The 14,292-nt window shown below is 29.9% G+C and overlaps 1 protein-coding gene across 1 annotated transcript in view; it reads left to right on the top strand.

Moving 5' to 3' along the window:
• The window catches only part of TECRL (trans-2,3-enoyl-CoA reductase like), a 91,955-nt gene that overhangs the window by 58,294 nt on the left and 19,369 nt on the right, over nt 1-14,292 (top strand). Inside the window, exons 5-8 of the mRNA XM_032633028.1 lie at nt 1,039-1,154; nt 5,426-5,531; nt 6,801-6,873; nt 12,675-12,718. Of these exons, the coding sequence (XP_032488919.1) occupies nt 1,039-1,154; nt 5,426-5,531; nt 6,801-6,873; nt 12,675-12,718 (339 nt within the window). The remainder of the gene's footprint in view (nt 1-1,038; nt 1,155-5,425; nt 5,532-6,800; nt 6,874-12,674; nt 12,719-14,292) is intronic.

The raw sequence follows: 14,292 nt of genomic DNA, 5'->3' as shown, positions 1-14,292 counted from the left end.
TTATATATGTATGTGCATATATCATATATTTTAACCATGTATCTACACAAAATTCTCACCAGAGATGAGCATAATTAATAATCAATGTGAACACCTGTATTTTTGAGCAAAATATGTACAACTTCAAGTTTCCTACCTTAGAAAAATGATAAAAATTGGCAAAGACAAAGCAAAGTAGTAATGGCAGTCGAATTAATCATTGTCATATTTGTATTCTTTCTCTTCTCTTTGAACACCCATAGAGGAAATTATTTTTGTTTTGCCTGAAATTTTCAGAATGTGACTTTAACCTGGTTTTAGCATCAAAACAAAACCAAATAATTGACAGTCACCAGATTCAGAAAACTATTAGAAAACAAGTCAATTATCTTTCTGCAATCACAAGGTCTCATTTTCAATTATCTTTCCAATTTTTATGATTATGTCTCTGTAGATTGGATATCTCTCTCCACATACATGGTTGCCACTTAGCTCCAGAATTCAGAAGTCAATCTTATAAAACTACTCACTCAGACTCATTAGAATTAATCTAAAATTTCCAAAAATGAGAAGTAAATTATTTCAATCTGAATAAGTGTCAAATCAATTGAGTTCAAAATGACATGGCCATAAAAAGATTAAAAGAAAGAAAGAGAAACTATTTCCCATTCCATTCAATGACAAAGACAGTTAACACAGAAGATTCATTTGTATGGGGCTGGAGAGACATGAGAAATGCATTTATGATTGTTTGATTAAATAAAAATTCCAGTGTACTATTTATGAAGAAATCATTATGTTCAATATTTTTAATTAAATTAACCATTTATGATTGTCCTTTTCCTTAACACTTGGTTAATTCTTCCAAGGAAGACTTCTTGCTATTTGTGATAGCACTTAATTTAGTTCTTTTTCAAGAATAGATGCTCACCTGTCCATTTCACCAATTTTACCAATTTACGCAGGCTAAGTCTGTGGACATGCTTATTATGGTCCTAAGTAAATCTTAATCATATCTATAAAATGTACTGTTTAATCTAAATCACCTTCTTTTTTTAGGTATTTTTGGCTGAATACACAGGACCTCTGCTAATATATCTCCTCTTTTATTTGAGGATCCCATATATATATGATATGAAAGAGAGCTCTAGAAGATTACGTCACCCAGTGGTACAGTAAGTAATACATATACATGGAACATATAGAGTAAGGAGGAGACAAACTAGTACACAGACATTATGCTAATAAATATTTTTTGTAAACACAATTATTGTGGATTCAATTTTAGGGTAATATATTTTAGATAACAAGAAGTAATGTATGCAGGCCAACTTTTAAGTTTATAAACAGGAACTATTACTTAATATACTTAATACTTTAAGTATACCTTAAAGCAGAGGTAATTTCAGTTAATTATGATCACAATCAACAAGAGAAAAGCTTAATATTACAAAGTTGAGAGGCCATATATAGGACTCAAAATATTAATACTTCTCTAAAAACATGGGCAACATTGCATAGAAAAGAAATAATGACTGAACTAATAAACTGGAAGAAAAAGGTTTTAAAAATTACAAAATTAAATTTTACTTTTAACCAGGACAGTTATCAAAGCAGAATATATAACTATAGTTCTTCACGTATTGTGGAAATAGTCTCCCTCTCTCTCTCTCTCTTCATATCAAATAACAAATTAAAAAGAAAGAATACTCATTCAAGATGCTGCATTGACATGTAGAGTTAGAAATTTGTTAAAAAAAAAAAAAAGGAACCTGGGCAAATGACTAAACTCTAAGTGAATTAAGAAGCAAAATTCAGGTCATAAGGATGCTAGAAGACAGAGAATAATTTGACTCCTGGATTTCTCATCTCAGATTTGTCTTTCCTTCACTCTTAATTCTGTACTCCAGCCACAATTACCACCCTTGTCCTGATACCTACCATGCCCTTACACACCATCCCTCTTCCTCCATTGCCTCCCTCTTCTTTATTTTTTTCAAACTTCAAATAGAGCTCAATATTACTTAGTATTATCCATTCCTATTCCTTCAATGAGAAATACGTTACTAAAATGTTTTTCCTTTATACAGTTTATTACTTTAAAATTATATATTTACATAGTCATTTGTGTCTTTTCCTCTATAGAGTTTAATTTCTATAATGGGTGTCTTTTGGTGCTCAGTCAATTTTGCTGCTTAACACATTACCTGATTTATAAAAAATACTCAATAGTAATGTTCTGTATGAATAAATACATGAACCAGTTACATGAAAATTTATTTTATATTAGGCACTTTTAGAGTATAAAAACAGAGGAACCTGATATGGATGTGAGTTCTGAAATGGGCTTTTCTATGAAAGTTATGTTTGAACATTTTTCTTTGTTTTCTGAAGGGACGTGTCAGATTTTAACTAGTAAATCTGAGGAATCTTCATATGGAAATTATCTGTGGTACATAGCAGTTTGATGCTTTGTAGGAGCAGACAGAAAGCTAGGAGAGTAGAGGCACAGAGAAGCAAGGGGAGATTGGATCTCAGGGATCATAGTCAGGTCAGTATCTGGCAAGTTGCTCAGGGCCTTTTGGAATGTTAAAGTCTACCTTTCTTTTTCTTAAGTTAAGAGAATGCCCAATTCATTTAGAAAGTCTGGAATGGAGTATTCATAGGAGAATGTAATTGCCCTCATTTTTTAGATCAAACATATAATGTGTACCAGATATATATCACAGCATGAAAAAAGAACATGTTTTTTTTCCCCAGCAGCATTCTCAAAGGAATTGACTGACAGTTGGTTATTATTCTTAAACACAAACACAGCATGTTTTATAACTTCTCAGTGATAAATGTATCTGTTCCACATTCTTCCTAAGGAGCAAATATGTTAAGTTTATATTAAATCATTCAGAGGAGATATACACAAACACACAAACTACTTTTGAAATTTGAGTATCTAGTAGAGGTCAGGTCATCCCTCATATACCACACTCCATCTAAAAAAACTCTAAAATCTTCTATTTGTTGCCTTTCCTGGGCCCTTCTCAACTCCTGGAATCCTTCCACTGTGCCCTCTGCAATTCAAAGTCCACTGTTAGCAAATTTCTTATATTGTCAACCTTTTATCTGAGCATTGCCTTCATATTCTTCCTCAACAGAAACCTGGTACACTGCCTCCCTTGCAGCTCTATAAAGTGTCTTCTTTCACAGTCCTCATACCTTGACAGTTACTTGATGAAACATAAGATATTTTCAAATATTACATTTGGGAAAAAGAGACCCAAGCCTATTTATGGATGTTCAATTAGTTTAGCACTGGAAAGAGAAACAGTTGATGTTTGAAGGGAAGTCAACCATAATTAAATAGAATATTTTGGAAAGAAATCAAACTTGGTAAGTGCAAAGTCCAATAATGTGCAAAGTGGTATATATCCAGATATTAAGTCATAGCTAGCTGCTATGCTAATATCTATGCCCTAATGGTGTAATATAAATTAAGTATGTGAACTAATTTAATCATAGTTTAAATTAAAATTTCTCATTCAGTGCTCTGCTACATTGCTGGGCATAAGATAATTTTTCTGCTTTCTTACAAAATGGAAAATTCTACTACTCAAGTATTGATATAAATATTCTTCAAAAGAACCAAGAAGTTAAGAGAGATGCTGATTCTCTTACCAGTCCTTTGAACCCACATGCAACCTCCTATATCAGGATGTTTGTTTTTGCTTCTCTTACTGTCTAGAAAGCTCTGTCTCCAAATATCTACACTTTGTTTTCTCACTTCTTTCAGAATTTGTCTATTGTTCTTAGATATACACATCACACAGAACATGTCTCTCCCATAATAGGTGCACAATTATATTTTTATGAATTAATGAATAATGATATATTCCCTAATGATTTAACCAGGTTGGTTTGTTTTTGTTTGATTATTTTTCCCTAAAGTCATTTTTATTAATACCAGAAATCATTAATTCATTGTGTTTAATATAAACTTACAGTGTAGACTCAATGTTTGATTTTACATATTGTAAATGAAATGCTTATTTTTATGCTTAACCTTTATACATTTAAGTATATAATCTTTGATCCTTATTGATTTTCTTGAAAAACAATTATAGTTTTTGAAGTTTTACAGGTTTATTTATAATAAAATAGATGCATATTTTAATAGAAATATATTTTAAGTATAAACAAGAATACATGCTTCTATAAATCATATTTGACATTTACTTTTAAAATATTAGTTATATAAATGACAAGAAGAGGTGATACGTTAGAATAGCGACAAAAACAAAGCAACACAAAATACTGCAATATGTTAGGCAGTCAAAGACCAAACATAAAACAAACTAAACAAAACAAAAGCTGCATTGACTCCATAGGAAAGGAAATTCCAACTTTTTCAGTCTATGGTACTTGCTAAAGGACAATCAGACAATGAAAAAAGTATTTTGGATATTATAAAATGTCAAATGCATTGTAAGTATGTTTTGAATACTTTTAAAGTTGTAAATTTTCTGCTTCAGTCTTAAGGCATTTTGAAATGAGCATATTTACAATTATTATATTTATATATATATTCCTTGGGCAGATGTAAACATACAGTTAATGACTATTATTATGAAATATCTTGAGAGTCATCAGAAGTAAATTTATAGAAACTGTTGTTACAGTACTTTTATTATTAAATAAATTTAGAAATTTTCTAGAATAAAATAAAAATATCAAAAAAAACTTGTGTTTTGGTTACCAGAAACAATATTTCCTGATAAATAGAAAGTTGTAGCATACAAATGAACCTATTTACAAAACAGAAATAAAGTCACAGATGAGAAAACAAACTTATGATTACCAAGGGGGAAAAGTGGGGGAAGGATAAATTGAAAGATTGGCATTGACATATACACACTACTATGTATAAAATAGATAACTAATAAGAACCTACTGTATAGCACAGGGAACTCTATTCAATACTCTGTAATGATCTATATGGGAAAAGAATCTAAAAAACAGTGAATATATGTATATGTATAACTGATTCACTTTGCTATACAGCAGAAACTAACACAACATTGTAAATCAACTATACTCCAGTAAAAATTAATTTTAAAAAAGATGTAACTTCAGAAATAAGAAAAAGGGACTTCCTTGGTGGTCCAATGGTTAAGACTTTGCCTTCCAATGTAAGGGATGTGGGTTCAATCCCTGGTCAGGGAGCTGAGATTCCCACATGCCTCGAGGCCAAAAAAACAAAACATAAAGCAGAAGCAATATTGTAACAAAGTCAATAAAGACTTTAAAAATGGTCCACATAAAAAAATAATAAAAAAAGATAAAGAAAGTTGTAGTAAACTAAAAAAAAAAAAAAATTAAAACATCTTATATATAAGGTGACCCAGATTTTTGTAAGGGAATTTAATGTGTTTGTGTTTTATTTTCTTTCTAGCTTGGCCTGCTTCTGTCATTGTATACACTATATCCGATACCTTTTGGAAACCTTATTTGTTCACAAGGTTTCCGCAGGACATACACCTTTGAAAAATTTGATAAAGGTGGGAACTGATATGTTTTGTAATTTTAATTGTTATTGAGAAATTTTATGTATTGGATCATCTACATCATCATTAAATCATGTTTATTTCTCTCAAGCTTAGACTTTTCTATTCAGCTTTATCAGCATATCTTAAACATTCCGCTCCTGAAATGCCATTTCCTGAGCGATCTAGTTCATTGGAGCTGCCCTCAACCAATAACATTACATAAAATATTTGGCATGACCTTACGTTACAAGTTACATACTTTTAGGCACCTTTAATTTTGGAAATACTTAGCACTGAATTCAGATTAAGTGCCACTTGAAGAGAAAGAATCTCATATATAAACCCTCTTATAAATATACATTTGTGTGATTAAAATGATGATGCTACACCCTATATTTGTGATTGGTGTCAGTGTAATGACAATATCTTTGCTCTTCCCCAAAATGGTAAATACAAACCTTATTAACCATCAATTAACTATCAAGAAAATGGGAACTGTTATGGAACATTGAAATGGAAATGTACATTAGATAACATGGTGCAATTCAGTTTTCCAATTCAAATTAAAATTTATTTTAATTTTTTTTCCAATTTAAAATTTAGTTTCAGAATGAATTATTTCTTTACTAAAATATTCCTGAATTTTAGCAAATATCTGTTTTCTTAGAATTTCAACAAGCAGACATTCTATTGTTGTCATTATAATGAAACAGTAAACTCTAGAACTTTTACAAACCTCAAAAAATCATTTAGACTAGCTTCTCTTTTGAGAGAAGTTATTAAAATTCGTCATGTAAGATCAGCATCATAGCCTAGTACACCTAAAACGTGGCCATTTCCCTCTATAATCAATCACAAAACATTATTAATAATGATTAAATAATTCATTCTTTTATTCATTTACTGTTGGAAAATAGCTGTTTATTATTTTTATTACTTCACTCCTATATACTATTTGATAGACAAAAGCTATTCTTGAAAATCTTCATAAAATACATTGTTACATTTCACTATATCCTAAATCCTCATTTATATTAACAAGTGTTGAGCAAAGAAATGCATTTTCTTAGTGATATCAAATAGGTACTTTTAAAATGCTACTTTACTGAATGAAGAAACATTCCATTTAACTAGCTTAGAAAATGTATAACATTTTTTATACCAAAATGCTGCAGTGTGGCATATAAATGTATGGGGTGACTTCAAATGATGTGATATATATATATTATATATATATATATATATATATATTCCCTAACTTTTATTTTGTTTTATTTGTAGAGTTGTGCCTTTTATTGGGGATTCACTTCTTGGATTGCCTACTACATTAATCACCCATGGTATACACCACCATGTATGTAGAATTTATTCTTCTATACCCATACTAAATTCCCAACATCAAAACTCTGTTCTAAACTACATAGAGATGCTGAACGACATGGCACATATAGAGGAATAAGAAAATAATGTCAATTTTAAATTGCTTTCATAATACTCCATTAAGTATTTATGTAGGCTTAAAAGACCAAATTTGACTGACATATTTTGATTTATTTTCTTTCCATAGAAACTCTAGCAAAAAATGTAAGTTGATTATAAACCTTCAAAATGACAGACAGTAAAATGAAAGAGTAAAGATGAAAAAGAAACATGCCATATAATCACATAATCATGTACAACCATCAGGATTTTTAAAATAATTAAATTATTCTTTTAAATATAACTTCAAAAGAAAAAAAATAGAGGCTTTTTTTCCTGTGACATATTGTTCCCTATTTATAACTTTATTAAATGTCTTGTCCCTTGACTCAGATGAAGCAATTTAGTGAACTGCACACTGGAACCAAATCTAAATCCTCAGTTCCTAATCTTGGGGGAAACATACCTGTCCTGATCAAAGAATTACATTTCTTTTATCTTCTGTGGACCTTTCTCTTCTCAGCTTTTACTGCAGCTCACAAGGCACACACAGCAGAGCCCTATTGTTATGTGTTGACATTTCATATTTAACTGAGAGGTTTTTGTTTTTGTTTTTGTTTTTGTTTTGCGGTACGCGGGCCTCTCACTGTTGTGGCCTCTCCCGTTGTGGAGCACAGGCTCCGGAGGCACAGGCCCAGAGGCCATGGCCCACGGGCCTAGCCGCTCCGCAGCATGTGGGATCTTCCCGGACTGGGGCACGAACCCGTGTCCCCTGCATTGGCAGGCGGACTCTCAACCACTGCGCCACCAGGGAAGCCCCTGAGAGTTATTTTTTGTGGTCTATTTCTAGTTTATAAAGTTTGAAAATAAATGGATATAAATGATGTATTCAAGCTTTATTTTAGATTTTATAAAATAACATAAATCTTAAAGACATTAAAATAAATTAATATCTTTTCTTGAAGCACTGACACAGAGAATTACATTATTCAGGGTTTTTGCCAAAATCAGCAAATCTAGTTCAGCAATCACAGTAAATGATTGCAATGTTCAGAACTTTAACTCTTCTAAATACTAACAAATTAACTATGAATATTGAAGGAGAAAATTCCCTAATCTCACAAAACTCTGATTTTTAAAAATATTTTAACAGAAGATGTACCTTCTAAGTTTAGAACATGAACAGAAAAATTTTTAAAAAGATATTCTTTATCCATAGTATGTTTAAAAAGAGGAGCCTCTGAAAAATGCTACATTCATATACCTGATACAAAATAATAGAGGTTAACTGTGTTCATATATGCAAAATATTTATGGAACACTTACTGTTTGTCAAGAACTGTAAAATTGCTATTTCTTTTGTAATTAGAAACAATATTATTATGTAGGTGTTAATATTCCCCACTATATATTAGGAAAATAAGGCTCTGAAAGTTTAATTGTACTGTGCTTAAGACTCTTAAATGAATATGATGTAAGTAGGACTCAAATAATGTGAAAATACATAGAGCATTACAATACCTATTCCAAGTGGAGGGTGAGTATCATGTACACGCACTGCATGCTTTGCATGGCTCTGATATGCATGGATTTCAGTTTTTATGGTTTTTTAAAATAATACCAGCCCCTAAAACCATGCTTCAAATTCAGTTACCACATACGCTAATTGTAATTTCACAAAGTACAAACTTTGCAGCTAGCTCTTTAGTCCACATATCACTCTATAAATAATGGATGCACATCATGGTCAGTGACATCTGATGGTGGTTGATAACTGCACATCTCTTATTCAGTTCACTCACAACCAGCAAATAACTGGAACAATTGTGGAGTCTGGGAAGTCCAAGATCAAGGTGCTGGCAGATTGGGTTCCCTGGTGGGGACTCTCTTCCTGACTTGCAGATTGCTCCCTTCTCACTGTGTGCTCACGTGGTGGAGAGAGAGAAAGCAAGCTCTCTGGCATCTCTCCTATTAAGGACACTAATTCCCATCAAAAGGGCCCTAACCTCATGACCTCATCTAAATTTAATTACTTCCCAAAAGCTCCATCTCCAAACACCATTATATTGAAGGTTGTGGTTTCAACATCTAAATGTTGAGAGGCACCATTCAGTCTATAGCAATAGTGGTGAGGGGCCTAGGATAATTAGCCCACATTGCAGGCAAATAATGGGATCTAAGTTGTCATGTGATTATGACATTTGTTAGGTTTTATTTTTTCCTTAGAATTTCAATTTTCTGCATAAATGTTACAAAAAGTTTGATCCTTGCATTCATTATCTCTGCCTAAGATTTTTAAAGATTGTTCTTCCCCTTTTATAACTCTTTGATTAGAATTTATAGATTAAAATTTTTGTTTATATATTAGATTATAAAAATCCAATGCTGTTCCTTCAAAGTAGAGCTAGTACAAACTATACTATCTTTATTTTTTAATTAATTTTATTGAAGTATAGTTGATTTACCATGTTGTGTTAGTTTCTGCTGTGCAGCAAAGTGAATCAGTTATACATATACCTGTATCCACACTTTTTTAGACTCTATTCCCTTATAGGTCATTACAGAGTATTGAGTAGAATTCTCTGTGCTATACAGTATGTTCTTATTAGTTACATATTTTATATATAGTAGTGTATATATGTCAATCCCAATTTCCCAATTTATCCCTCCCCACATTCCCCCTAGGTAACTATAAGTATGTTTTCTACATCTGTGACTCTATTTCTGTTTTGTAAATAGGCTTATATGTGGAATCCAAAAAAAAGAAAAAAACAGTACAAACTACATTATCTTTAGATGAGATGAACTAAACCTGAAAACATAGATAAGTACAAAAAATTTTTAAACAAAAATTTTAAAACTAGATACTTAAAAACCTATTCCTAAATAACTATTGAATCTAAAAGTAAAAATACATTAAAGACAATGACAAAGTGACAAAAGAGTAAACAGTACATATCAGAGCTTTTTTATCCAAGTAGTTATAACCTTATTAAATAATCATATTTAAGGAAAATGAAACAAACATACTAATTAAACAAGTTAAAAAGTCCTTTATATTAAAACACTGTACTCAAATTATATGCTGCATTAAGTTCAGGTACTTAAGAGTTGTAGAACAGTTGAGCCAATTTTTAAATTATTTCCCTTGAAAATTTTCTTTAAAACCTGAATGCTTACAATGTAATCTTCCTTCATTTCATCCTCACAATTAGAAGAAACAGTGATTGTATTTTTTATGCGTGTTTAATTTTTTCATCATATTTTTCTGTGCTTTCACTTTGTATATGTTCTTTTGACTTACATACTCAAGTGTTTAATTCAGGATATTTTGTCCTTACTACAGGTATGATAATTAATTTTCCGTTATTTTTATGTTGTCATAATTTACATTGTGCTTTGCCCTTTACATCAACTGGGTTTTTTTTTCACCTCTTTCTGTATTCTCTGCATTAACAGTTTCACATTTTTTATAGTCCTATTCTCAACAGATCTGACTGCACAAAATAAATTAGCATTTGCACATTTACACACACAAAGTACTTAAATGAAAAACAACATATTGGTATGTATTTCCAATGCATATACCATTAGAGAGGTCACTTTACATACTTGAACAATATTTAAAATAAATAAGAAAAATATATTATCATAATTGGACTGCCCAATGGCAGGAATATTCCATTAACCATAAACTGGAATGAATATGTTCAGGAAGTTTAATACAAAAATATTTAGTATCAAAAACAGTCAAGGAAAAATGACCTATATTTTTGCCTATCTAAATGTGAAATATTATACAAATTATAAAAGCATTATAGAAAGTTTTAATGGTGTCTAACATTTTTTCTAGAAAGTTTATTTCAAATTATATTATCTGTAACTTTTTTTGGAAATAAATATAAAAATACTTTAAAATTACACTCTTTGGCCCAGTACCTTTTTACCACATCATTATTTTTTCTAACGAAAAAATGGAAACAAGGCATATCTTCACAGTCTTGATGCAGGAAATGTTCTGAACCCTCTCATCCCTGTGTTAATATCTATTCACTTTTTTAGATAAAAGTTCAGTCATGTACTCAAAGTTCTCCCCGATCTCCCTGATTACAACAAATCTTTCTTTTTAGCTCTTATATTAAATATGGCATAGATCCTTCTCAGTAACACATTAAAGTTGCATGCTTTCATTTGTTAGCGTGTGATGAGCATTTGTTTCCTTGTCAGAAAATAATTTCTATTAAGATAAGGGTTGCATTTGTGTTTATTTATAATTAATTTATCCACAGTCACACAGCCTGCCATATAAATTTCTAAAAACTAGTGTTGAATTAGTGAAGTTTAGTCTAGTAGTAGATACAAATTTTTAAAAATTATGCTCTATAGGGATGAATACCAACTAATTATTATGATTTAGCTAGAGAAAAATGTTTAATTATATGGCAAAATGTGTATAACATAATATTAAGGGACTGATTATAAAATAATTCTATCAAATATGGTAAAAGTATATAACAAATATGTATATTTCCAAAGGGAAAAATCTGAATATTAATTGGTTTACCATGGATGAATTTTATTTTCCCTTTACACTTTTATGTCTTTCAAAAATGTCTCCATTAATATATTTTATTTTATAATAATATATATGTACTGTATAAAAAAAAAACTTCCAATACATGTACATGTTTTACATATATCCATGCATAAATACTTATATAAAATTTAAGTATATTACCCTCTTAAGTTTCTAGCCCATGGAAATAGAACTTAAATAAAAGATTTATATGGAAAGATGTTTGAAACAGTACTGTCTCTTATTTATAAAATTAAAGTAATTCTAATTATGCAGCAATTGGATAATATTTAATGTTTTAAGACTAGCCACATTATACATTGTGATGTAGTTTCTATCATACCTGTGACCACGAATATTTAATATCGTAAAAGTCTTTAAATATATTCTTACGTAAAAAACCCGATTCAAAATGAGTAATTATATTAATTTTTATTTGTAGATGTGTTTATATAAATAAATGCAATTTACATAAAACTAGAAGAAATGCAACTGTTAATACAGATAATGAGCTTATTAGATAATTTTAGTTTTCATTATTTTTGTATATTCCAAATTCTCCTCTATAAACAAGGTGAATTTAGAACTCTGTTTCAAATTCCATTTTGTTCATTACTCTTTATATGATTTGGCAAGTTATATAAAGTATAATTTTTTACTGTAAGGTGAGAACAATAATATTTGCTTCATGTGTTTGTTTTTATGGTGAAAATATACAAAACACTTAAAATATTGCCTGTTGCAAAACATCAATGCAAAAATAAAAATTACTATTAGCATTTTTCTTTTTATTGTTGAACATTTAAAAAGAAGAGATATTATTGAGTGCAATTACACACTAGGTCATACTAATATGCTTTTAAAAGGACAAACAAGGTAAATTAAATCTGCTTTCAAATAGTTTAATAATAAAAATTATAAATAGACTCCATTTATATTCTAAATATCATTAGGTCACTAGAAGATAAGTATACATAGAAAGCAAAATATTGTCATCTCTTTAGATTGCAAAAGTATCATTCCAAAAGGTCAGATAGTACATATCACATAGTACTGTTTATTACAGGGTAGTGATATCCAATAAACCTTTCCTGAATTATATCTATAGTTTGCCAATCCAAAAAATGAGTGTTTACATAACATCTTCTTCTGCTTTCTAGCATTTGGAAACAGGCAAGTCACAGTATCTGCTATCAATTTTCTGGTATGTATTATTTATATAATTTGCTATTCATGCTCTAGTTGTGACATTATTAAGCATTCAAATAGATTGCATTTAAGGATTTGTCATGTAGAAAATATGATTTATTTTTATATTATATGTATAATGGCATTAAATTAAATAAATCAAATAACTTCCCATAATCAAGTCATTAGCTCTCTAAATCTTTTCATCAAAATGTTCTACTCATCTATAAAGGACGATTAGAATTATTTGAAATATAGTAAAATTTGGGGGGAAAATTAAACTCAGTAATTCTTCCAATTGTCTGCACATTTACCAACTTACAAACTGCTAAGAGCAGAAAGTTTTACAAGTCTACATGATGATTATGCAGAAAACTTTGGCGTAATTATTAAGTAATTCTGAATGAAAACAAAGTCTACTTTTGTGAATGAAACAGGGCTCTATACTAATTGTCCTCAGTCCAGTTCTTTAGATCATTCTATTTAACTTCACATATGCATTGTCTGAATCTGATACAAATCAATCTGACTACAAAATATTCTCTATTATTTCTGAAATGCATTATTTTATTAGATATATATTTAGCTCCACGTGCCATATAACTCCATGATTTCATTCTTTAGTCGTGTTTTCCCTCATTCTTGCCCTTGATAGATTAACTCTCATTATTCCTGTCCCTGATACATTAATAAACACCCATGACTCACGTACATGACAAGATCCTTTGTGAAGTTTATATTGAACAACTTATACCCCACCATTTCATACAAGGAACAGATTATACACTACACTTTGTAAAAAGCTCTCATATGAATCTCTATGTGTATGTGTGTGTAAATACACATAGATATATATGTATATAGAATTAATAATTTAGTTAATAACATCCACTACTGTGTTGGCTGTGAGAGGGGCAGGTTATGCTTTTATCTTTTTAGCACCTAGTATTGTACAAGTGTACTCACCACTTGCTTGAATAAATTACAAATTATTTTATTTAGAATTTTAAAGCAAATAGTTTGTAAATATATCACTGCCTTTTACTTTTCCATGTGTGCATATTGTTTATAGTCAGCAATCTTGCAATTCATTTATTTTGATGCCTTCATTGTTAACCTATGTTGAACCAAGTCTAATGTTCTCTGTGTATTAACTACTCAGTAAATGTGAGCAAATGGAAGAATAAATTGATGAGTGAACAAAATAATAACCACACACTTGCTATTTATTCAGATATGTATTTAGATTAATATCTGATTGTTTTATTTTTCCTCCTTAAGATATCTCCTACTTTTTTTTGCAACTCATTTACTGTCATTTATTTCATTGTAAATATTTACACAGCTCCCATTTTATATAATATTCTTGATTTCTTCCCTTTTCTCAAATGTGATATGGTTATAAATCCATGGCTCTGGTGTGAAAGAAAAATTTTAACTTTTTAAAACACTATATGTCATAATAGTTATAATATTTTTCTTAAAAAGTGAAAAGAGACATAATTGGAAATAATCAAAATTCTAATAGTTTGCTATGTACATTTTCCCCTAAAGACTTTTTAAAAATCTGCCCTTTTTATTAACATACTA

Source organism: Phocoena sinus, chromosome 5 (assembly GCF_008692025.1).
Source record: "Phocoena sinus isolate mPhoSin1 chromosome 5, mPhoSin1.pri, whole genome shotgun sequence".
NCBI classification, from domain to species: domain Eukaryota; kingdom Metazoa; phylum Chordata; class Mammalia; order Artiodactyla; family Phocoenidae; genus Phocoena; species Phocoena sinus.
This window is presented reverse-complemented; position numbering and strand designations above follow the sequence as displayed.